The 23,579-nt window shown below is 32.7% G+C and overlaps 1 protein-coding gene across 1 annotated transcript in view; it reads left to right on the top strand.

Moving 5' to 3' along the window:
* Window positions 1-23,579, top strand: part of LOC139493109 (uncharacterized) — a 37,117-nt gene that overhangs the window by 1,551 nt on the left and 11,987 nt on the right. Inside the window, exons 2-18 of the mRNA XM_071281270.1 lie at window positions 1,712-1,808; window positions 2,566-2,763; window positions 3,777-3,910; window positions 4,188-4,296; window positions 6,136-6,293; window positions 6,653-6,775; window positions 8,004-8,115; window positions 9,209-9,363; window positions 9,802-9,903; window positions 11,374-11,454; window positions 13,266-13,398; window positions 14,504-14,668; window positions 15,764-16,030; window positions 17,860-17,975; window positions 22,081-22,120; window positions 22,526-22,623; window positions 23,272-23,377. Of these exons, the coding sequence (XP_071137371.1) occupies window positions 1,712-1,808; window positions 2,566-2,763; window positions 3,777-3,910; window positions 4,188-4,296; window positions 6,136-6,293; window positions 6,653-6,775; window positions 8,004-8,115; window positions 9,209-9,363; window positions 9,802-9,903; window positions 11,374-11,454; window positions 13,266-13,398; window positions 14,504-14,668; window positions 15,764-16,030; window positions 17,860-17,975; window positions 22,081-22,120; window positions 22,526-22,623; window positions 23,272-23,377 (2,194 nt within the window). The remainder of the gene's footprint in view (window positions 1-1,711; window positions 1,809-2,565; window positions 2,764-3,776; window positions 3,911-4,187; window positions 4,297-6,135; window positions 6,294-6,652; window positions 6,776-8,003; window positions 8,116-9,208; window positions 9,364-9,801; window positions 9,904-11,373; window positions 11,455-13,265; window positions 13,399-14,503; window positions 14,669-15,763; window positions 16,031-17,859; window positions 17,976-22,080; window positions 22,121-22,525; window positions 22,624-23,271; window positions 23,378-23,579) is intronic.

Here is a 23,579-nt window from a genome sequence, read left to right as displayed (position 1 = left end):
CATGATATAAAAAAATGAGGGGTTTACAATGGTTGACTTGGAATATATATAAATTATTCATCCCTGAATTTCTCAAATGCGACTGTAAAATCTATGATAAAGAGATATGCATGGTGTATAAATACGCAGATGCTTCCAGCTCAAATGCAGACGTAAAATCTGATGCTTCGTGTAGGGAAATTTTTCATACTCTCTGCATGTAAATATATTAATTTAGCAGTTCTCTGATGGGTACGAAAGGGACTTTTGGTACGGTGCCATTCTTGTCTCTTTCAAACATACTCTAAAAAAGAAGCAAAAGATACCCAAGAACATTCAAAATCATAAATAAAAAAGAAAGATGTGGTATGATTGCCAATGAGACAAATCTACACAAGAGATCACATGATACAGAAATTAACAACTATACGAAATGCGCGTCTGGCGTATTGAATTAAAATTCTGGTACCTTTGATAACTGTTTGAATATAATGTATGACAGAAAAAATGTCTTGTTGACATTTAACGAATCGAATTCGCTTGATTTATGATCAACTTTACATTGCGAAATCAAAAGGCAAACTATTTGGTCATATTATACCTTTTCCTTTATGAAACAAAAACCTTTTAAGAATATAAAACTCGTATGAATATACAACAGTTAGGTTATACTCTTTTCATATCATTCCTTTAAGCCTCGGTCACACCTTACCGGATAGCTCGAACGGACGCCTAACGGATAACTTTTTTTCAATCCGTTCATGTCCGTTAGACGTCCGTTCTTATCCGTTAGACGTCCGTCCATGTCCGTTGCATGTCCGTTAAGCGTACGTTTTATCCGTCGACGTCCGTTCTGTCCGGTGGAAAATTTTGAGCATGTTCAAAACTTTGAACGGACGTCCAACGGATAAAATGTCCGTTGAACGTCCGTTAGGCGTCCGTTTTGTACGGTACTCGTCCGTTTCGTTTCCGTTTTGTATCCGTTACGTGTCCGTTATACATCCGTTGGAGGTCTGGAAGATAAATTCACCAACGGACTTCTACCGGACGTTTAACGGATAAAACGGACGTTGAACGGATGAGAAACGGACTTCTACCGGACGTATAACGGATAAAACGGATGATGAACGGATCTAAAACGGATAAATGCCAATTATTGTATGTCAGATTTCTTAAGGTTCATGAATTTTTTTATTCATAATCGATCTTAGAGTATAGGCACGCCTTCACAATCAAGCAGTTCTTATTCAGGCCAGACACTGCCCTTTGGCAGAATTTTTGAAGAACAAACCAAAACCAGTTACACAGAAACATTTTGAATATGTATTCGATTTACATGTATTATTAATGTCGCCTTTGATTTTTCCGTATATCTTGTTCATCCATTTTATCCGGTACGCTTCCGTTAGGTGTCCGTTTTATGCGTTACTCGTCCGTTGGATGTACGTTCGACATCCGTTCTGTCCGGTACGTGTCCGTTTCTCGTACGTTGCATGTCCGGTGTGTGTCCGTTATGCATCCGTTGAACGTCCGTTTTATTCGGTCAGTACATCAACGGACTCCCAACGGATAACAATTTTGTCAACGGACAACTTATATTTCATCCGTTAGGCGTCCGTTCGTGCTACCCGGTAAGGTGTGACCGAGGCTTTATGTTTTTCTTTAATGGGAGCATTTCGGTTTTATGTACATTGTAGCATGTGTAAAATTTATTACATGATGTTTCTTTCAGACGTCGGTACCAGCATTGCTTATGATCATAGTTTATTTTGGTGTAAACATTAAGGGGCAATGCATACCAAATCCAAACGTCACCCCAGGACCAAATGGTAAGAATATACTTAGCTCATCAAGTTTCAAGAATAGAACATGAATGTGTAGAAAAAATGCTATTTTTGGCATTGTCAATTCCTTTTCTTTTCTAATTAGTTATCAAAAGTACATGTAATAAGAGATGATTAACATTGTCTGTCACACCATGTGTTTAACGTTTCCGATAATTTTGCTCATTGTGCGAGGCGCAAAACTTCTGAGCTTTCCAGTAGGAAATTTCTTTGATAGTCAATATGCATAGTGTAATATCATAGCACGAAAAGCAACGGTGGAAACCAAATGCTACATTAAAGACTCACTGCTCTGTTATTAGCAAGTTTTTATAATTCTCACATGACTCTTCGTAACGGATGTGACTTCAACAGATTCAACATGATCTGCATCCTGTCCTTTTAATGAAAATATACAATGTCTTTAGAGCAGACTTAAAAGTGTGTGTAAGCGAGTGGAGGTATGAATTAGAATAATTCCTTTTTATGTCCAGTACTGTTTTTGCCAAAAAGTAAGGAGGACATAAAAATAGTTTTAACTTAACATTACTCAATATTCCAAGATGACACATTTTAATTCCAACAAGGAGTTGTATGTATAAAAGTCATTTTCCGGGTTTTTTATACCATGGTTTCAACAATTTATCTTCGACGTACGAGCTTTTGCATACCGCCATAATTTTTCGATTCTTTTGGTTTAAGAACCCAAATCATTTCTACTTCAAAACATATGGATTGGAATTCTCAACATCTTTGATTTCAGATCCAGCATTTCCAACATTACCCGACGCGTTTTCCACACGATTAGAAGCAAACTTGAAGGACTTAGGTGAAACCATAACTGCAGAGATATACTATGATTATGGTAGAAATTTTGCAACTGTTAAACAGACATCAAACGGAGGACAGACTACGACATTGCTCGATTATAACAATAATCAGATGTTGACAGTAGATACAGGTGAGTAAATATTGATTTGATTGTACTACAATAAGCTATGTTCGACAAACTCAAATTGGTAACCTTTTTGTGGAGAATTCATAAAGTGTAGATATTCAAGTAAAAGTATAAAGCTGAGCTTAGCTTCAAAATAAACACAAAAAAAACCACAAAAAAAAAAACAAAAAAAAACGTGACAACCCAGAATTAAGAACTAGTATTACTTTTCGGATATTTACAAAATGTGACTCTGGTGATTAAACAAGAAATTTTAAATGAAGATAACGGTAAGTTGACTGTGCCATTTAAACCTCAAATTCCTAACATAGCATGTATATTCAGGACAAGAAATAGAAAACAATCAATCTAAAATGGATATTTTTAAGGGCCAGCTCCTCCGGTGCGGGAGTTTCTCGCTTCGTTGAAGACCCATTGTTGGACTTCGGCTGTTGTCTGCTCTCTGGTCGGGTTGTTGTCTCTTTGTCATATCCCCCCATTTCCATTCTCAATTTTCATCTTGAATGTGGGTCGACTTGGATAAAATTGGACTTTCAACTTGAAAAAAAAAGGTATTAGCATAAGAACTTGAAGTGGGCACGATACTCTTTTAACAGAATGAACCGTGTTTAAAGTCCCCATTCGATATGGAAACGGCTACTTATTATAAAGGCAGATTTTTCGGTTTATTGTTTTTTCTGGCGGACTGGTAAAGTTCATATACACTATGCTTTTTGATAACCGTGTCATCCTTGAAGTTCAGGAAATGCATTACTTATAAAAAGAAGATTTGGTATGATTGCCAATGAGACAACTATCCACAAAAGACCAAAATGACACAGAAATTAACAACTATAGGTCACCGTACGGCCTTCAACAATGAGCAAAGCCCATACCGCATAGTCAGCTATAAAAGGCCCCGATAAGACAATGTAAAACAAAACTTGTTGGCATTATCAATCATTTATGCCAAAATAACTTACACTTTATTGAGCACTAAAAGACTAGTTATAAAAAAATTTCTCAATCTTTTACAGTTCAGCATTGTAAAGTCCAGAAGTTAAGCACAAATCTGCAAACGGTTATATTTGGTACTCCAGCAAAAAGCGGCCTTGTTCCTCATATCCTTACAACGAATGGTGTGTTGCACTTTATGAAACAGAGTGGACAGGTATTTAAAATTCTAATTATGGTTATTTGAAAGAGTTTGGCTAATTGCATTTTGATGAAATAAAAGATATTGTCGAACAACAATAACTTATTACATGAATATATGGAAAAAAATCTTACACAATACAACTAAATATGATATTAAAACAAAATATCTTTAAATTGCTTACGTGATACAAATCCATCCAAAGGATTCGCGAATTCATAAACTGAGTATATTTCAAATTTACGGACAACAAATGAAGGTCGGTGTAATTTATCAACAATTTTCATTTCAGGTTTACAAACAGCAGCAGTTTGTCCGAGGTATCAATACTGATCATTGGTCAACTTGCTTGGTGTGGAAAGAATTAAACTCAACATTTACACTAGATTATTTTTTTGCTGGTAAGACCGTGTTTTAAAATGTAGGCAACATTACAATGCCCAAGGAAACAGTATGTAAGAACACGTTTATGCCATATATGAAAATAAGGAGATGTGGTATGATTGATAAAGAGAGAACTATCCACCAAAGTCAAAAATACATGTAGTAGACAATTATTGGAAACCTTACAGCCTTCAACAATAAGAAAAAAAAGATACGGTTTAGTCGACTATAAAAAGAGCCCGACATGAAAAATATGAAACCATTAAATTGAGAAAAATAACGGCCAAACACAATAACATAAACAAAGTACGAAAAAACAAATATGACAGACGTGAACCAACGACAACCACTGAACTACGGACGTCTGACTTGAGATGGCATACTGTACAACATGGTATGGTATGATGGTATCATTGGTATGGTATGTGTTATGGTATGATGGTATGGTACGAATACCATTATACTATGGTATGCATGAATGGTACCATGGTATGGTATGATGGTATCATGGTACAATTACTATTCCATAGTACGAATTCCTATACCATGGTACAAATTATTATACCATGGTATAACTTGATGGTATGAAGCATGGTATGATTTTTTGAAGTAGGAAATTTTGAAAAATTAATTTAGGTAATATGAAATATGATTTTTTTTAATTTGTAGACATTATGTATCTGTTTTATGTATGAAAATAGTATTTTACAAAATAGATGTAGACAAACCAGATAGACTATCACTTACATGTATAAAGCTGTGAACAGAAAACAAAAGAAAAACTCAATTTTAACCTACGTTATCCTATAGGTTCGATTCTGACCCAATTGTAGTAAAAACACAAATAATAAAATTTACCTGCACGGAACACTTGCTTTTTAAAATAATCTTTAGATCTGGGCCCAGTTTCACGAAGCTGTCTTAGGACTAAGACATGTCTTAGGATGGTCTTACGACATATCTTAGTCCTAAGTGGGTTTCACAAAGCGGTCCTAAATTAGGACATCTCTTAAAGTTGGTCATAAAGTTAGGACAACGCGAAAGGTGTCTTATGATGGTCTTGGGATAGTTATACGTTTATTTATATAAATTACACTCATTTTTTATATTAATTTTGTAAAAAATATCTTATTATTATCTATTCTCCTGTTCCTGCTTAAAACATATATACATTGACGGATTATCAGGATGTGTCAACAATGAAAGTTCTATGTATTGATATAAAAATTGCACGATTTTATCTCTTAACCTTTTATAACCAATAAAGTCGAAATTGAATTCAACTCACTTGTACCAAAACAATGTCATAATTTTATATTCTTTTTTTCTTAATTTTGCATTGAAAATTTCATATTTATATTGATGTATTGTTTAAGTTATAGTTACCAAATTAAAAAGTGTTGGGTATGTGTAGATACACCATAGGAGGGGCTAAATTTCACGAGAAATTATTTTGCAAATTATGTCATTATATAATCAATAGGTTTAGAATAATTTATGGTAAGACATACTACATTTACATGATTTTTTTCCGTAGATCATATTTATATTTGAAAATTTAAAGAACTTGCGACAGGTTTAGGATGTCTTAGCTAAGATGATCCTAAGACAGCTTCGAGACGAGGTCTGAGATATGTCCTAGGATAGTCATAAGAGGATCACAAGACATGTCCTAAGATATGTCTTATGACATGTCTTAGGATAGCTTCGTGAAACCGGCCCCAGGTACATAACAGGTTACTTTCAAATTTAGTTAACATTTTATCTTTCTGAATGTTCATGTACTATTTTTCTATGTTGAACATTTAGCATACATCAATCAATACATTAATTATACATTCATTTTTAATTTTAAGCTCCTAATTGGAAAACACCAATCGCTTTCCAGCAAATACCCATTAGAGCGATCGCCACTGGACAACAAATCTTAGCAAATGGAACCAGGCACCAGTTTCAACATTACTATGACTATATTGACTTCAGATTAGATATTAGCGACTATTCTGTCTTTGAGGTAAATTGATTTGTTTTCAATTTAAGAAACGTCTGTTTATGTAATCTACCGAAGGAGAAATAACCCAGATTATTTATTTCGTTGCTAAATACATTGTAGAAGTCCTCGATTTTATCATCAGCTCAGTAGTATTAAAAGTATTTCGGTACAGAATAGATTTATGACAAACCTTTCTAAAAAAAGAATACATGCAAGAGGTTTTGGGAAACAGAAATGTTGTCAGTCCGTCGGCAGTTAAAGATTTTTAATTATTAATTACATCAATACACCAATTATAACAGGTAACAAAATGGTATGGCATAAAGTCTAAATAACGAATTAATAAATATGTATTATAGTTATAATCTATTCTATTACAGACTCCGAAAGGTGTATATTGTCCCGGGCGAAATAATACACGACCCGTACCAAAGCCAAGTTCTTCCTTTCACTACAAGGCAGAGGTTATTTACCCACAGTCCCTGGCAATCACCTCAATAGATGTGAGTTTATTTTGTCATATGTAACTGTTAGACTGTTTATTCTAATGGGAACCATTCAAACATTTATTTCGATATAAATAAGATTTAAATGATACATTTTAATCATTACATTATGAATGAAATTCAAAACAGTGTGGCTGTGGCCATTGATTGACACATTAAATTCACCCATTGACTGGGACAATTTCGGTGAACGTTTGTATGTAACGACCACTGCTCACTATGTACTTTTTAAAGACACTTAAACTATGGGGTCACCAAAGGTTCTCAACACCTTAATAAAGTAATTCGAAAAATTAATCAGAAATAACACGATGTTTTGATTTATATCAATTATATAAATCAAAACATAAAGGTTATTCCTGATTAATTTTTCGAATTATTTTATAATTAAAGGCGTTAAGAAACCTTTGGTGACCCCACAGTTTAAATGTCTATCGTAGGTACGTCGTGAACAGTGGTCGTTACAGACAAACGTTCATGTAAATTGTACCAGTCAATGGATGAATTTAATGTGTCAATCTATGGCCACAGCCACACTGTTTTGAATTTCATTCTAAATTTAAGCAGCAGTTTTGATTGTTTTTTTTTTGTATTGAGGAACACATTTTACTGATAGTACTAGTTGTTATGTTATCTTACTCCATTTGGTAAGACATCGTACCTATAGCTAACACAAGTACAGGTCCTTATTATAAACACGGATTTTTTCCAAGTTATAAACGTTAATGGCGATAAAGTTATTTAAATTGTACTAGTAACAGGAATTATTGTTTCAATATTAAATATCTTAAATTGGTCCATGTAGAACACAAACTAGCGATTGTGGACATTGACAAAATATTTTCTAAAAAGCGCACCAGGGCATTCCGAACGAATCCGTCATTAACCAATCTATTGTTTCTTGCGGGAAAGTTTGTAACATAAAACGTACGGTTTTAGTCACCACTGTCTACATTTCTCTGTTTTCTATAGAAAATCAATACTGTGGCAGTCATTTCCCATTCGCCCCAGTAGTTGTTAGTTAACGTTTTTTTATTACCTTCCATGAAAACCCAAGGTTTAATTACTTTTCAAATTATAACAATTACGTCTGTGATATATTTAGTTAGATGGTAGGATCCCCTAATTTAAAAAAAAGTGTTGCACACATTGACAATGGTCTCAGAGGAAGATGAAACAAATAGCAAGTAGTTACGTCTGTACTATTTACATATTTTTTATATAGATATGGTACGATAGTGAGCTGAACCTTATGAGAATGGATTACAGACCAACGACATCTTCGAGAACAACGTACAATACAGATTCATTTAGTGAAGTCCATGACTTCACAACAGGTATTATATCTCGGCCGCTTTGGTAACTTTATTTCCTACGTTATTAGAGAGTTTTATGATGTGCTCGTTACTACGTATTTAACAAAAGAATTTTTAAAAGCAATTTTATTCCACAAAATAATCATATATTTGTTTCTACTTAGAATAAAACCTTTTTTGTGTGCTAAATTAAACACCGGGATCGTGTGATTTGTGGAACAACCAACGGTGATACCATTGCAAATGAATTTAAGATTATTTTTTGATGGTTCTGTTATTGTATTTTAATGATACATGTAGCTTACTATTGATACTTCCTTTATACTCATTAAAAATAAAAGAGTTTTAAATGTATTTATAAGTTGCTCATATGTTCCTTAGCTGATTGTTTTTTCCTCTTTTTTTTCTTTTATTTTTATATATATTTCTCAATCAATACCATTATACTTGTACAGATTTCTAATATTTGTGTTCAACCACAACTAACAAGACAAGAGGAAATGCGTATTCATAGTTGAAAAAAACAATGTTTACTGAGTACAATAGAAATAGATAGATGGCCAAATAAAAAAAATTAAACCCTATGAAAAAACGAAAGGAAGCATTTATCTTCAGAGTACATTTTAATGCCAGAAACATGAAATTTTGTCAAGCCTTCGCTTCTTTTAAAATAAATTGATTAAACGTTGTCATCAAGAGTACGTGCATTCATAGATGTTGCATTGTCGTTTGTTATTTGTTCCACTTCCATGCTTCTGTTATTTCGTTCTTTTCATCATAAGCTGATGTGTTTTTCTCGGGTTTAGTTTGTTACCCGGATTTGTTCTTTTCTCAATCGATTTATGACTTTTGAACAGCGGTATACTACTCTTGGCTTTATTCATACGGATATAAAATATCTATCTGGAAGAATGTCTCTGTCATTTAAGAAAAACCGGATCGCATATGAAAGTCTATGAAATATAATTATTAATTATGAAATATTAACAAATGGACAAAATGTTTAAATTTTGTTGGATTACGATTTTACCATGATGAAATACGACAATAGCTGCATCTACATTACCAGTTTTTGAAATATTATAATTCTAAAAGTTGTACTCACCTTTTTCAGGAATAAAATATTTAACTGACAAGACCAGAGGAAATTGTACGATATCACAGATTACAAGCGCTTCTGAAGATGGTCAAAAGGGGCCATTTGGCGAACAACTAAAGAATGCAAGCCAGTTTTTATTTTTAGATGCTAATTATCAATTTACTGGAAAGGTAAGTTTAGAAAAAACAACTTGTTTGTTAGAGGTACTCAATAGTTTTACCGCATAATCGGTATCTTTTTATGAATTATTTTTTTCTAATTATGAAACATTGAAAATAAACAAAAATCGTCATCACAAGTGATCATTCTAAGTATATTGACAGTTATTATTTACCACCAATATGTTATGAGTTCTATCATAAAGTATCCAAAGTTCATTAACTAAGAAATATCAAAATTAAGTTAGTTTTAGCTCTTTTGATATTAAATAAACTACGACTATTTTAGCCGTACTATTATCTTCCCTCTCGAGTCATTAATATTTTTCCTTTTCTGAATTTGTAATTGGAGTCCACTTCCTAAATCTGTTGACTAAGTTTAAATGGTGTAATCTGTTTTACGTTTTTTTTTTTAACATGTCACGTCCATTAATTTTTGTTTTGTTTTAGAGAACGTCTAGGGGTGTTCCCTGTGATGTTTTTACAGGTAAAAGATTGTTTCCATATAATGGCGTCTGGTATAATAGTACACTGAACTATTACTTTTTAACAGTGAGTAACTTTCATGATTCACTACATAAGAAAAACGTTACTGCTTTTATCAAAACCAAACATTATTACATCTTGTCAAACAAGGACCCAACGATATAGATAAAGGCAACAACAATGTAACGCTGTTCAATAGTCGGATAAAGCAAAATCAAATATGGATAACCAACAACAACTGGGGGAAACACAGGAACAACAAAATCACTGAATTGCAAATAGAATTGAAAATGGAAATGGGGAATGTGTCAAATGGGTCTTCAATGCAGCGAGACCCGGAAGCGTGCTTCCGCTGGTCCCTCAACAAAAACAATATACTAGTTCTGTGATAATGGACGTCATACTAAACTCCGAAATATATAGAAGTAACTAAAATAAAATGCATACTAGACTAACAAAGTTCAGAGGCATCTGACTTAGGACAGGCGCAAAAATGCGGCGGGGTTAAATAATAAACATATGATATTGAAAATCGGCTGCCCATCTATTTTAAGTTGTCCTGATTTGTAAATACTTTTGACCCTTTCCTGTTATATAAGCTCTATAATGTTTGTATAATGTTTTGGGTTTTTAAATGTTATGACCATGAGCTTCATTTGAAAAATGTTTTTTGAAATGCACTTCGAGTGCTGTAAAAGTTTTAATATGTGTATATATTTATTCCTTATATTATTATTTCAAAACGTTTATGATTACATGCCATTTATTTTCAAGTAGGATTTGTGAACAACAACAAGTGTTTGCTTCTATTTAATTATCTCTGTAATTATTAAGCCGAATAAAAACCATGATTGAAAGCAATTAACGCAGACAAATGTCTTTCGTCTAGAATCATGTTATATTATGTATGCCACTGACTGAATTGTTTATATATTTGACATTTTTAATGTGCGTGCGTTTCATTCTTGATATTTGTTAAATATTGGTTTGAATTGTTTCGATGAACTATGCAAAATAACATCAGCTTTTTAGGGGAATCAGAACGAGAACGACCGTCATGTAAACCAGAAATCAGTTTCCATGATCTTAAAAAAAAATCATTCTTAACCTTTGTTATATTAACACACATATCTTTCAAATTGTCGGATTTAACTTTGTTTCGAGTAATTTGACAAACAGAGATTGTGCAAATATATTCTTCTTAAAGGTGTTCATATTTTATGAAGATATAAAGTTATGTATACATCCATAACCTTAGTGTAGAAATTTTACTTTAAACGTATCCCTCTTTATCTGTCTATATTACGATTGTTACGAGATGTTTATAGAAAATGCATGTATCAATAATGCTTCGAATAATCACAATAGTAGAGTGTTATTATTCGTGCTTCAATGTAAGGTTTCATTTAGTCCAGTTAGTCCATTCACTTCGTTTACATAATTAAAAGTAAAACTGATTTACTGGACGAACGAATTTACCGGCCAGTAAAAAACAAGGAGACCTTTTTAAAATACTTTAAAACTGATTATTAATAGGACGGCTATAAAGAATATCCATCAGATGGTTCAACATCACCAACAGATATACCATTTTCATTAGAAATTACGCTAGATGTGGTAAGATATTTCCATTAATGAGCTGAATACAAATACTAGCACTTCATAACGAACAAAAACAACACACATTTTCAATAACAGAACCATATTATATTTTCCTTATTTTTTGATTTTTGCAAGATGTTGTTACGACGATTGAGCATACTTTTGGTAAATCTGACTGCAAATTAAGGCGACAGTAATTTTTCGATGTGCAAATATCCGTTGATGTAGTAGTTTAAAATTCAAATTTAAAGTATTTAATTATAATTAAATTTATAATGGAAGTGTGAATTGAGAAAAAAAGTGCAGAAAACAGTCGTAGGCTATCATTGGATCTTCAAGTATCGAGAAAATCCAACACCAGCGGTTCTCTAAACAATAATGTATACAACTTCAGGGAAATTGACGCCATGCTAAACTCCGAAATATATAAATCAACCAAAATAAAAAAAAAATCACAAAATAAAAAGATTTAGGGTTTTCAGGGATAGTTGTAAAACTGTTGCGGGTTTAAAATGATTGTTATTACAACTAAGGTGTCCAAGTCCAATGTTTATATAGGTAACAGAATAAAACTAAGCAAGGTCATAATGATCAACATGAATAAACAAAGGACTACTTTTCTATATGTATTGCTTCTCTAAGATGCACAGTTAGGTTTTTTTTATCAGTTAACCTTTTATATTAATATACGGAAAGTGCAATTAAAGAAAGTTGATTGTCATTTGCTGTATGCGGACAAACAACAAAATAGCTTGGATTGGAGAGCCGGCAAATGAATAAAACGGTTAATTGGTGTTTTTGAAAGACCACATTTTGTCAAAAAAGGAACACCAATCAACCATTTGAATTCGCATCAACTGTCAGTGAATATTTAATTCTCTTCGATGTTAATATGATTGTGCACAGCAATTACCCAGGAACTAATTTGCAAAAAAAGCATTAGTTCTTTGTGGGTACATTTCTAGAAACATACAATGTAAAATAAGATAAAAATCTTATAACCGATAGACCATGCTTTTACCAAGTTTTTTAACTTTGAAAAGTTCTGCGCTCGATTAAACATATCGGATAAGATGTGTCTAATTTACATAAAGATAAATCTAGGAAATTGTGACATATTTCTAAATTACAATCTAAAAACCCTAAGTAAGATACAACCCGACATACTATTGTTTTACTTTGAGTCGAAGGTAACTTGTAGAGCAACATTTAAATAGCTATTGATTCTGATTGATGTTTTGCTCTTATCAACTTCGTGTAAGGATTTTGTATATTCGAGATTAAAGCAGTAAACCATGAAAGGAGTAACCATACATATAATTCACTCATCGTTGACATCTGTGTAGTTTAGAAGTGGCATAGAAATATTTGAGATTAAAACGTAATATAAGTTTAAAGATATAGAAAGATGTGGTATGAGTGCCAGATATAAAATGAGTATAAATGATATGATAACCAATGAGACAACTATCCATTAGAGACTACGTAAATAAAAGCAATTATACGCCACAGTATGGTATTCAACGATGAGCAAAACCATTACCACATATAAAGCTTATGAATTTTTGGGTTCTGGAGAAAAAATCCAAAGAAATTTATTTATATCCATATTTTACGCTTTTTTCATTCAATATAATATCAATTTGTAAGTTTATTACTCTACCTAGAGGACACGTAATCGGTCTTTTCAATTTTGTTTCCTATTATCAATACACAGTTTATTTTTATAGGCAATGCGACGACTAGGAGTATTTGTAAATGTAGACTGGTTCCATTTCTCGATTACTTGTCTTATTCTAAAATGATTTGTTTTTTCTTTTATTTAGCCGGATATGGACCCTTTGAATATTTTAGTTAATTTTTTGAACTTCGATACAGGGAAGAGGTCAGTTTCAGAATTTGACATTTCTTCTTGCTACAGGAACATGTCAAGCCTTACATTTCAACTGCAATTACCAGGTAAATGTAAATTAACTGTATGTGTCAAATATAATATAACAATTGAGGGTTTGCTTTTATGTACCACACAGTCAGGAGTCGGGTTTGAAAAAACGGATCAACAGTTAAATAGATGAACGGCCAAATGAAAATGTTTTATTTTCTTTATCTTTGTCATCCTTAAAAAGTACTGATATTTTGCATCATATTTGACTCAATGAGTTCATGAAACATTGTTACCCAGTGGTATCCAAATAGTTTATTTCCAGGGTACACAACTAATTAACTATATTTCAATTATCATCGTCCACTGTTGAATTAAACAATCTATTTCAATATTTCGCACACTATTATCAATTATTTATGAAATATATACACAAAACAATGATATGGAATAGACCGATCTGAATGAAGATAAATTTGGATTCTCATTAGACACTAAAAAAGTTGTTTTAAAAAAGGTTTAGAATACAACATACACCCTCCACCTTCATTTTTTGCACGGTTCTTTGACTTGCGGATAGTGTGTTACTTATCAGTGCGCGCATTCAAAAATGTGCCGGTTTAATTTTCCAAGGACTTCGCATGAAGCATTAATTTGAAGAATTATTATACAGCGTTTTGCGTTCACCTGTTCCCTCAAATTAAAATCCAATCAAGTGAAAAATCAGGCAAGACAAAACGTAATTTCCCCTTTTTCACAGGTGTAAACCTCCTGTGTATGATTTCTCCTTGTGAAAATTGCTTGAAAAAGTAAAATGATAAGCAATTCACAGATATGTTAAATTTAGACAAATTCTCTCACACACAACGAGCCTGCAGCCCTATAGACTCATTTTTAGTGTTAATTGTTTAATGTAATGAGCTGAAATCCTAACTCTTTTAAATTGTTTCAAATTTTGTTGACCAAGTGAAATTTATAGCTTGCTTTGTGATAAGTGTTTGCTCATTATTCTGTTCTGTACTGTAGTTGTTTATACCAATGTCGTTTTGATCGGTAGATATATTTCTTTTTTAATAATGAAGTTACTGAAGAAGAAAGTTTCTGATATATTTCATCCACTTGCAAAAATATAATTGACACATATATGAAGTAACTTGTGTCATATGACTTGTTCTAATTCAGGGCCGTTTAGAGAGCAAGATACAGACCTGCTACTGCTACAAGCACAGAGAATACTGCCAGCTATTATGAATATAACCAGTATAAGACTACAGAATGTTAGAGTTAACTATGATTCTTCATCGGTCTATCTTACCTGCACAATTACCAATATTGCTCCTGATTATGGTATGTAAAATAACCTGCATTGTGTTGTTTTCGATGAGGATTAAATGATAGTTTGAATTTAAGGTACACTAGGAGAAATAATTAGGATATCCGAATATGAGTAGCATAAAAGAGAGGTGAAATATACCAGAGAGACACTCAAACTCGTAGGATAATAAAAATAAACTGACAACACCACAGCATAAAAAAAAGAAGAAAACACAAACAATATACAAATATATGGTAGATAACGTAAGACTGAGTGACACGAAACCACCAAAAAAAAAAAAAAAAAACCGGGAGGATATCATGTACTCCAGAAGGGTAATCAGAACCCGGTTCAGGATACTAAACTAACGATGAGCCCAAAACACGCATTACAACACATTTGCCATAGTGATCCTTGAAATGTTATAAATTAACAAAAAAATTGTGTTAATAAGTTTGTTTATGTACAGTGTATCACATATTTCGCTTCCCAACAATGAAGAGTACTTCTTGATGGAGTGCACCCCTTCAAGTGGATCTCATTGGGGTCTAAGCGTGAAGCGGGATTGCCGATTTTTTGTGAGCGTGACACGTGAAAGTCAAACTATTGTGCCGTGAATACGGGAAATGAAGTCTAGCGGGACACGGGTAATTACAAAAAAATGAGAATTGCTTACGTTCATAGTGTATTCTTACGTTCATAGTGTAAGCGGGATACGGGAATCTGACAAAATAGTAAGCGGGATCCGGAATCAGACCCCCTAAATGATACCCCCTTTAACACAGACTGTTTTTGTTAACCCAAGCAGAATTAAATAACGTTTCTCATCACAAAGGGTTTGATTCTTTTCAATAAAAGCTGTAACAAATTACTTGAAACACAATTATTTCGTTCTTTTATCGAGCTTTAACCCTAACACTATTCAACTCAATAGTATAGAATAAATGTAATGTTAGTTCTTTCAGAGGTCATGGAGCCTACGGCGATACAACTGTATTTAATACTTTGAGTACACAATTGGTGCTCGACATGCGATCAAAAGTTGCCTTTGATTTCAATGATATGACCTTATTCTATTAAAGAACAAAATATGTTATTGCTTATCTTCTTATTTTCATCTCGTTTAGTAAAATTTTCTCAAGCTACTACAGTAACCAGGCCATCATCTTACGTGATATCATCAAAGGACGTCAAACAAAGCTACGACTTTACTGATACATGGCAAGATTGTGCAACATACTGTTCACAGAGTTATGGTTTCATCTGTAATAGTTTTGATTTCTGCAAAGAGCCATTCATGTCTGGTTGTAAGCTTTATGCAGACAGACGCTCAGACATACAAACATATTTGAAAACTCATACATCACCTTGTTTCAACTATACAGTTTACCAGAGTAAGAAATCAAATCTAATTAAGCAATATGGGTTTCACTTATTTTCAGCATCAAACCACACATTATTTTTCATATAATTTTTTAAATTTTGGTTTTTGTTCGTTTAAAAGAGAGCAATAACATCTGAACCAAATTGTACATCCATCGGTCCTATGTGGAAAAAACGCTGAAAATACTAAGCTTTGAATATCTTCGATTTTTAACGCATGGTATTTTATGAACATATTTCACTTGCATTTTGACATCTTACATAAATTTTACCATGGAATATTGTCATAGAAAAGAGTAAATAATGTCTTATTCGGTAAAAAAGCAAGTAGTAAACAAAGATCATAATGTATTTTGTTATTAGTATCTTATAACGATAGCATAAACTTCTATAAGTCTTTGGTATCTATATCTAAGAAACAAATATCTTATTTTCTAAATAACTTTTCCAAGAGTTCAAATATAAAAACATTGTCACTGATTGACTGAACAACAAACCAATACAAGAATGCATGATGTAAACATTAGTGTAGTTTGGACATTACGATATTTCTGGACATTTGTATTGTAAGATTGTTAACTCCTATTATTACATTGACTAATGAATATCTTTATGGATATAAAACAACAATGAATATCTTTATGGATATAAAACAAAAATGAATATCTTTATGGATATAAAACAAAAATGAATAACCTTCTCCCTTTTTACTTATTCTCAATTAATTTTGATGCGAGTAGGTCTTCGGTTAAGTCTTGATAATTCCCGTTGTTATATTTTTTTTACTAAGATCTGAAATTTATGTCTTCTTGAAGTAAACAAATATACATATTTATTTGGAAGCAGTTATATATGTCAACGTTCTTTGTTTTGTTTTCTGTCAACTTCTGCGAAATAACATTAAGTAGTATTTTCGACGTCAAATGTAGACTTGTAAATTATGCCCACATTATGAAGAGAGTTCTCAATCTAGTAAGTATGAAATTTGCAACATGCAAAAACGAGTTTGGTAAAAACAGTAATGATTGATACAATGACCTGTTAACCATGTGGATAAGTTTCATTTTAAAACCATGGTTATTTACTAAAATGTGTTACTTGATCTACTTGACAAACCACATCGTACTTATGTTTAATTGACCACTAATGTTATTTGTTGTTTATATCTTTCATTTGTGTTACTGTATACATGTAATATACTTTCTGTTCGAAAGTATTCCTATGATTTCTGTATTTGAATAAACTCTAATTAACATACATGTATTTAACCTCTTTATAACTGAAATTAATAAGTCTTATTTCAATAGACAGATTGATATAAATATATTAACGACACCTTTTTTTCATAATATAATATAATTAATGAAATTCTAGGTCACTATGTTTGATAAATCGAAAAAACTTATAAAAAATAAGGGGTTTATATAGGACAAAAATTATAGCCGAAGCCAGGCAAGGAATCAGAGCTTTGCATGAGGTGATAGATTACTGGATTCTAAATAATTTAAATAACGAAAATTTGTAATATCTTGCTGGTAACGAAAAATTAGTTACGTGGCTGGTGATACATGTACTCTCCGGGACTTGCATCCCATCAGCAGAGGTATTGACCTAATGGTGGTGACAACGTTTACGGTACAAACCGTTTTGCTTCATTTGCATATTCGACAATAAATCGTGTAAGTGAAGATATATTGAAAGTCTAAGACTTATCAAAACAACAAATAGCAAAACAGGATTACATTTATACCCGGACAAGGAACCGTATCTTTGCATGAGGAAGTGGTAGTTATGATATTAACGGTACTAAAAACAATGTTTGTTTATTTCGTATTTTAAGGAACAGTAAATGGCTTGTCAAACCAAGAAACTGCTGTTGCTGATGCATATGGATATTTACAAGATGCCATCAACCAGAAAAGCGTTCATCTACAGACTTATGGACAATTGGGGTTTGTAAGTCTTACTTTCAAATATCTATTTTACCAAAAACAATTATTAGTAGCCAAACCTTCCTATGATTTGGGTCTACGTGTCCTTCATAGTGTCAGAAAAATTTAAAGAATTTAAACAAATGACACTAAAATAAAAAAAATATTAACAATAATGCAGAACACTTTGCATATAAAGGTATTTTAGCAATCCACGTGAGGTCATTTGATATCTACTATATTTTATTGGTGCTTTACTCTAGTGAGCCAAGCTGTCAAGCCTCATCCAAGTAAAAAGGCTTACAATGTTTTATGACAGATGACGTTTAGTTTTTAAAAAAAACTTCAGTTATTGACGTTCGAATGAAAAATGAATGGTTTAATGAGATACGAAGTAGAAGATTATTTGAGATTGTTTTTAAAAATCCGACGAGTTTGCAAATTACAGCTAAGGTAAGCTATTCCCTGGGTTAAAAAATCCTTTGTTTCTTGTATAATGCAAAAATTGTAAATAGTTACTGTTTATTCTACTAAATCAAGTATCGAACAGTATTTGCATCTACCCAGTGGTTGATTAAACTCAACAAAGATACCAAGCATATAATATCTTTACTTACATTTAGAAATCGACGACGTGAATCAGTTGAAAACAAAAACAAGAATGTGTCCATAGTACACGAATGCCCCACTCGCACTATCATTTGTTATGTTTAGTGGACCATGAAATTGGGGTAAAAGCTATAATTTGGCATTAAAATTAGCAATATCATATCATAGGGAACATGTATACTAAGTTTCAAGTTGATTGGACTTCAACTTCATCCAAAACTACCTTGACCAAAAACTTTAACCTGAAACTTCCGCTATCATTTTCTATGTTCAGTGGACCATGAAATTTGGGTCAAAACTCTAATTTGACATTAAAATTAGAAAGATCATATAATAAGGAACATGTGTACTAAGTTTCAAGTAAATTTGACTCCAACTTCATCAAAAACTACCTTGACCAAACACTTTAACCTGAAGCGGGACGAACGGACGGACGAACGGACAGACGAACAGACGGACGGACGCACATACCAGAAAACGTAATGCCCCTCTTCTATCGTAGGTGGGGCATAAAAGCTTTTAGACAAAAGTTCAGCTTCCCAATTGTGAACTTTCCATTTCTATGTAGCAACATTCCAGCAGCTCTTGAATACGGAGTATATATCTCCCAATTGATACGATATTCTCGGGTTTATATTTCCTATCATGATTTTCTTGAAAGAGGGTTGCTGCTCACACGGCAGCTATTAAACAAAGAGTTTCAAATTGTGAAGTTGCAGTCATCCTTTTAAATTTTATGGACGCCATCACTAGTTAATTGACCGTTATGGAATAACCATTTCACAGATGATATCAGATATGTTCTTTATATCGTAACTAGAATACCCTTCCCTTTTCATGAATGTGACCTACCGAATTAGACTATTTACCGGATTTGAAATAGCAAAAGCAACACGACGGTGCCACATGTAGAGTAGGATCTGCTTATTCTTCCGGAGTACCTGAGATCACATCCAGTTTTCGAAAACGTTAAAAGGTCAAATAAAGTACGAAAATGAAGTGCAAAAAGTAAAATCACAAAAAATATTGAACTCCGAGGAAAATTCAAAGGGCGGAAAGTCCCTAATCAAATGGCAAAATCAAATGATAAAACACATCAATGAAATGGACAACAACAGTCATATTCCTGACTTGATACAGGCATTTTTAAATGTAGAAAATGGAGGATTAAACCTGGTTTAAAATCAAAAAGTAGAATCACAAAAATCCTAAACTCCGAGGACAATCCAATCGGAAATTCCCTAATCACATGGCAAAATCAATTGATAAAACACATCAATCAAATGGACAACAGCTGTCATATTTCTTGGCACAGAAATTTTAAATGTAGAAAATGGTGGATTGAACCTGGTTTAAAAGCAAATAGTAAAATCACAAAAAATACTAAACTCCGCGGAAAATTTAGTTGGAAATTCCCTAATCACATGGCAAAATCAAATGACAAAACACATCAAAAACGAATGGACAACAACTGTCATATTTCTGACTTGGTACAAAAATTTTCAAATGTAGAAAATTGAGGATTGAACCTTATTTTATAGCGCTAAACCTCTCACTTGTTCGACATTCTCATCAAATTCCGTTATATTTACAACGATGCGTGAACAAAACAGATATAATCAATAAATAGTCAAATATGGGTGCAGTAGTCATCACTGTGTTACAATTTTAAAAGTAGCAATTTTACAATAAAACACAAAGCATTTATCAAATGAAAAGCACATTTATTGTCAGAAAATTTATACGTCACACAGGAAGAAATTTTGTCGTTCAATGTTTATACAAAAGAATAACATAAATTCGCATGGGGAGTGTTGGCAGACATGGTTAAAAAATCAAAAGTATGTTAGAATTAATTTCAGAAATAAAAAGAGATTTAATAATTGTTCAGAATTTCTTTATAACTTCTAAGATTCCACAAATGGTAAATACCACTACTCGATTAAAAATAATTTTGTCGTTTGTCATTCAACGTATATTCTTATTTATAATACAACTATAACATAATGACGCGGTCTTTTAAAGTACAGAGTCACGTAATAAAAACAACACAAACAGTCGCATATACATAACACACCAACAAAAATGAAAGACAAAACAAACACATTTTAACAAAACCTTTGAATAGACTTATTAAGAAGGGATATAGTTACGATACTGTTGTCAGGTCATTAAAGATTGCATATTTTGGCGTTAATATTGATTCACTTATAGGGTCTTTGCATCGGAACTAAACACATTTATTCAAAAAGCAGTTGTTGGCATGACACGGGTTATGTTCTTCTCATATATGTTATGATGGTATGATACTAAACCACTAACGGGAAGGATTGTGCCTGATGTTCATATGATGAAATCATAATCTTTCAGTCAGTTTAATTGAAGTCTGGAGCTGGCATGTCAGTTGACTGTCTGTTGTTATTGACGTATTATTGTCATTTTGTTTATTTTCTTTGGTTACATCTTCTGACATCAGACTCGGACTTCTCTTGAACTGAATTTTAATGTGCGTATTGTTATGCGTTTACTTTTCTACATTGGCTAGAGGTATAGTGGAAGCTAGGGTTGAGATCTCACAAACATGTTTAACCCCGCCGCATTTTTGCGCCTGTCCCAAGTCAGGAGCCTCTGGCCTTCGTTAGTCTTGTATTATTTTAATTTTAGTTTCTTGTGTACAATTTGGAAATTAGTATGGCGTTCATTATCACTGTACTAGTATATATTTGTTTAGGGGCCAGCTGTAGGACGCCTCCGGGTGCGGGAATTTCTCGTTACATTGAAGACCTGTTGTTGACCTTCTCCTGTTGTTTTTTTCTATGGTCGGGTTGTTGTCTCTTTGGCACATTCCCCATTTCCATTCTCAATTTTACATTGACGGGATGAATAAGTACCGAGTCACGTCAAACGGACACCACAGAAAACAATCCAAACAGTAAAAGTAATATTAATGATTTTACAAAGACAAATGAAAGAATAATACAACACGTTGTTTGGACGATAAACAACGTCAGTACGAAGTTGAAACGGAATATTTATCAACAAGGTCTTGGTACCTTCTGATGAAATTTTTAAGAAAAAGGACGAGACGTTCGATGACATACCCCTGGCTCATCAACTTTCTGCTCAAACACTAGTGACGTTTTACAAAATCTGAGAAGAAGCTGATGATGATGATAAAAAAAGTTCTGAAAGGGTTTCCCAAACACAAGTATGGTATAATCCTAGGGTAGAAAATCATTAGTTTTCCAAAATCATTTCAAATTATTATTCATAATGATTGAAACGTATCGGATCCAATTGTGCTGTTTTTCTAAGCGGCATGTTCCTCTATTCATTTGAGAGGAACTAACATATATTCGCAATCGTGAGATCACATAAACTTACATGCCAGACCGAGTACGACGATTGTTACTAATTTTTCTTTTGTACGTACACTGTTATGTTGTTTCCCATACGAAAAAGTAATGGTTTACTCCTTCCGATAGGAAATAATTTATGTTGTTTTTAAATTTTATCCACAGGTTACAGACTACTACGGCGTTTCAACACGTATAGTTTCAGGTATGTTATTGTTTAAAAATGGGCTCCATATGTGAAAGAAATTAAAAAAATCCTTTTAAACTAAAGATAATTTATTAAACATGTATTTACATTGCTGCTTTAAAGGTACTGGTTCATAAGTCATTGCAGCCTTAGAATTTTTCTATTCACCTGTAGGAAACAGAAATTTATAGCAGAAGAAACTTCATAAAGGAAAAACCAAACATTTTTTAAGTTGACATACTAGAACTAATGCGTTTCGGCAGTTTTCTCTCTCATACTTTGTTTTTGTTGTTATCAATTATCAAATAAATGACTTTGGTGTTCTTATTCCTATTTTGACATTAATTACCGTAATGCGCATATGGTACAGTTAAAGTTATTGTTATATATCTTGTCGTTTGATATGATCCTCTTATTTCAAAGGATTGCTTGAATATGACGATATGCCATCAATGAGTGGTCACTTTTCTTACCGAGATGAAGTAACCTTTCCAGGATCCAAACATACATATGGAAGTGATGTAAGTATTAGGAAAGTGTCATAAAGAATAAACGAACAAAAAACTAAATAAATAAACATTTGTAAGATATTAAATAATAAAGAAAGCTTATAAAAGAATGTGTTTTCATTTTTTATGCTGATGACGGCATAACTTATAATCATGAAAGATTGTATCTGGCCAGAGGCGCCTTTTGTATTGTGCTTAATAATTTATTTGTATTTTTATATAACTTGGGTTTTTTTAAACAACGAGACCATTCAAAGTGACAATCAAAATCGCAAGACACAATATCGTCAGTAAAGAAAACTCACAAAACACCATGACCAAAAGACACAAGACAAAAACACAAATCAAACTCTACAACTCAAACAAAACCCGGTCAAGCGAAATGAGTAAATGATCTTCAACTTTGTACTTTATTTGGCTTTTTTTTAAAAACTTTTTTGGATTCGAGCGTCACTGATGAGTCTTTTGTAGACGAAACGCGCGTCTGGCGTATATACAAAATTTAGTCCTGGTATCTATGATGAGTTTATTTATATACATTGATCCATAGGTAAATGTGTTATAAAAATTAAACTTATAGATCAACGGCGAAATGTATTGGGATAGATATCCCATTAATTATACCGCATCTCTATATTTTTATATTATAATATAATACAGATATGGTATGACACTAACTTCAATCTTGTCCGGTATGACATTGTACAAACAGGGGCACCGTATTACAGCAATAGCCCTTTGAAACACATCCATGATTATAATGCAGGTAGGTGAACACATAAAAAAAAAGTTACATGTTATATGCTTAAAATCAACGAAAGGTAAATATCAGTAGGGAATTGGTATTCAAAAGTCAGAAATCGATTGCGAAAAAAAAGGCAAATCCGGATTTCAAACCAAACCCTAGGTAAAAAAACTATAGTAGGAAAACAAATGAAACAACATGAAGACCGAAGTGCAACAAAAAC

The sequence above is a fragment of the Mytilus edulis genome, chromosome 1 (assembly GCF_963676685.1).
Source record: "Mytilus edulis chromosome 1, xbMytEdul2.2, whole genome shotgun sequence".
Lineage (NCBI taxonomy): Eukaryota > Metazoa > Mollusca > Bivalvia > Mytilida > Mytilidae > Mytilus > Mytilus edulis.
This window is presented reverse-complemented; position numbering and strand designations above follow the sequence as displayed.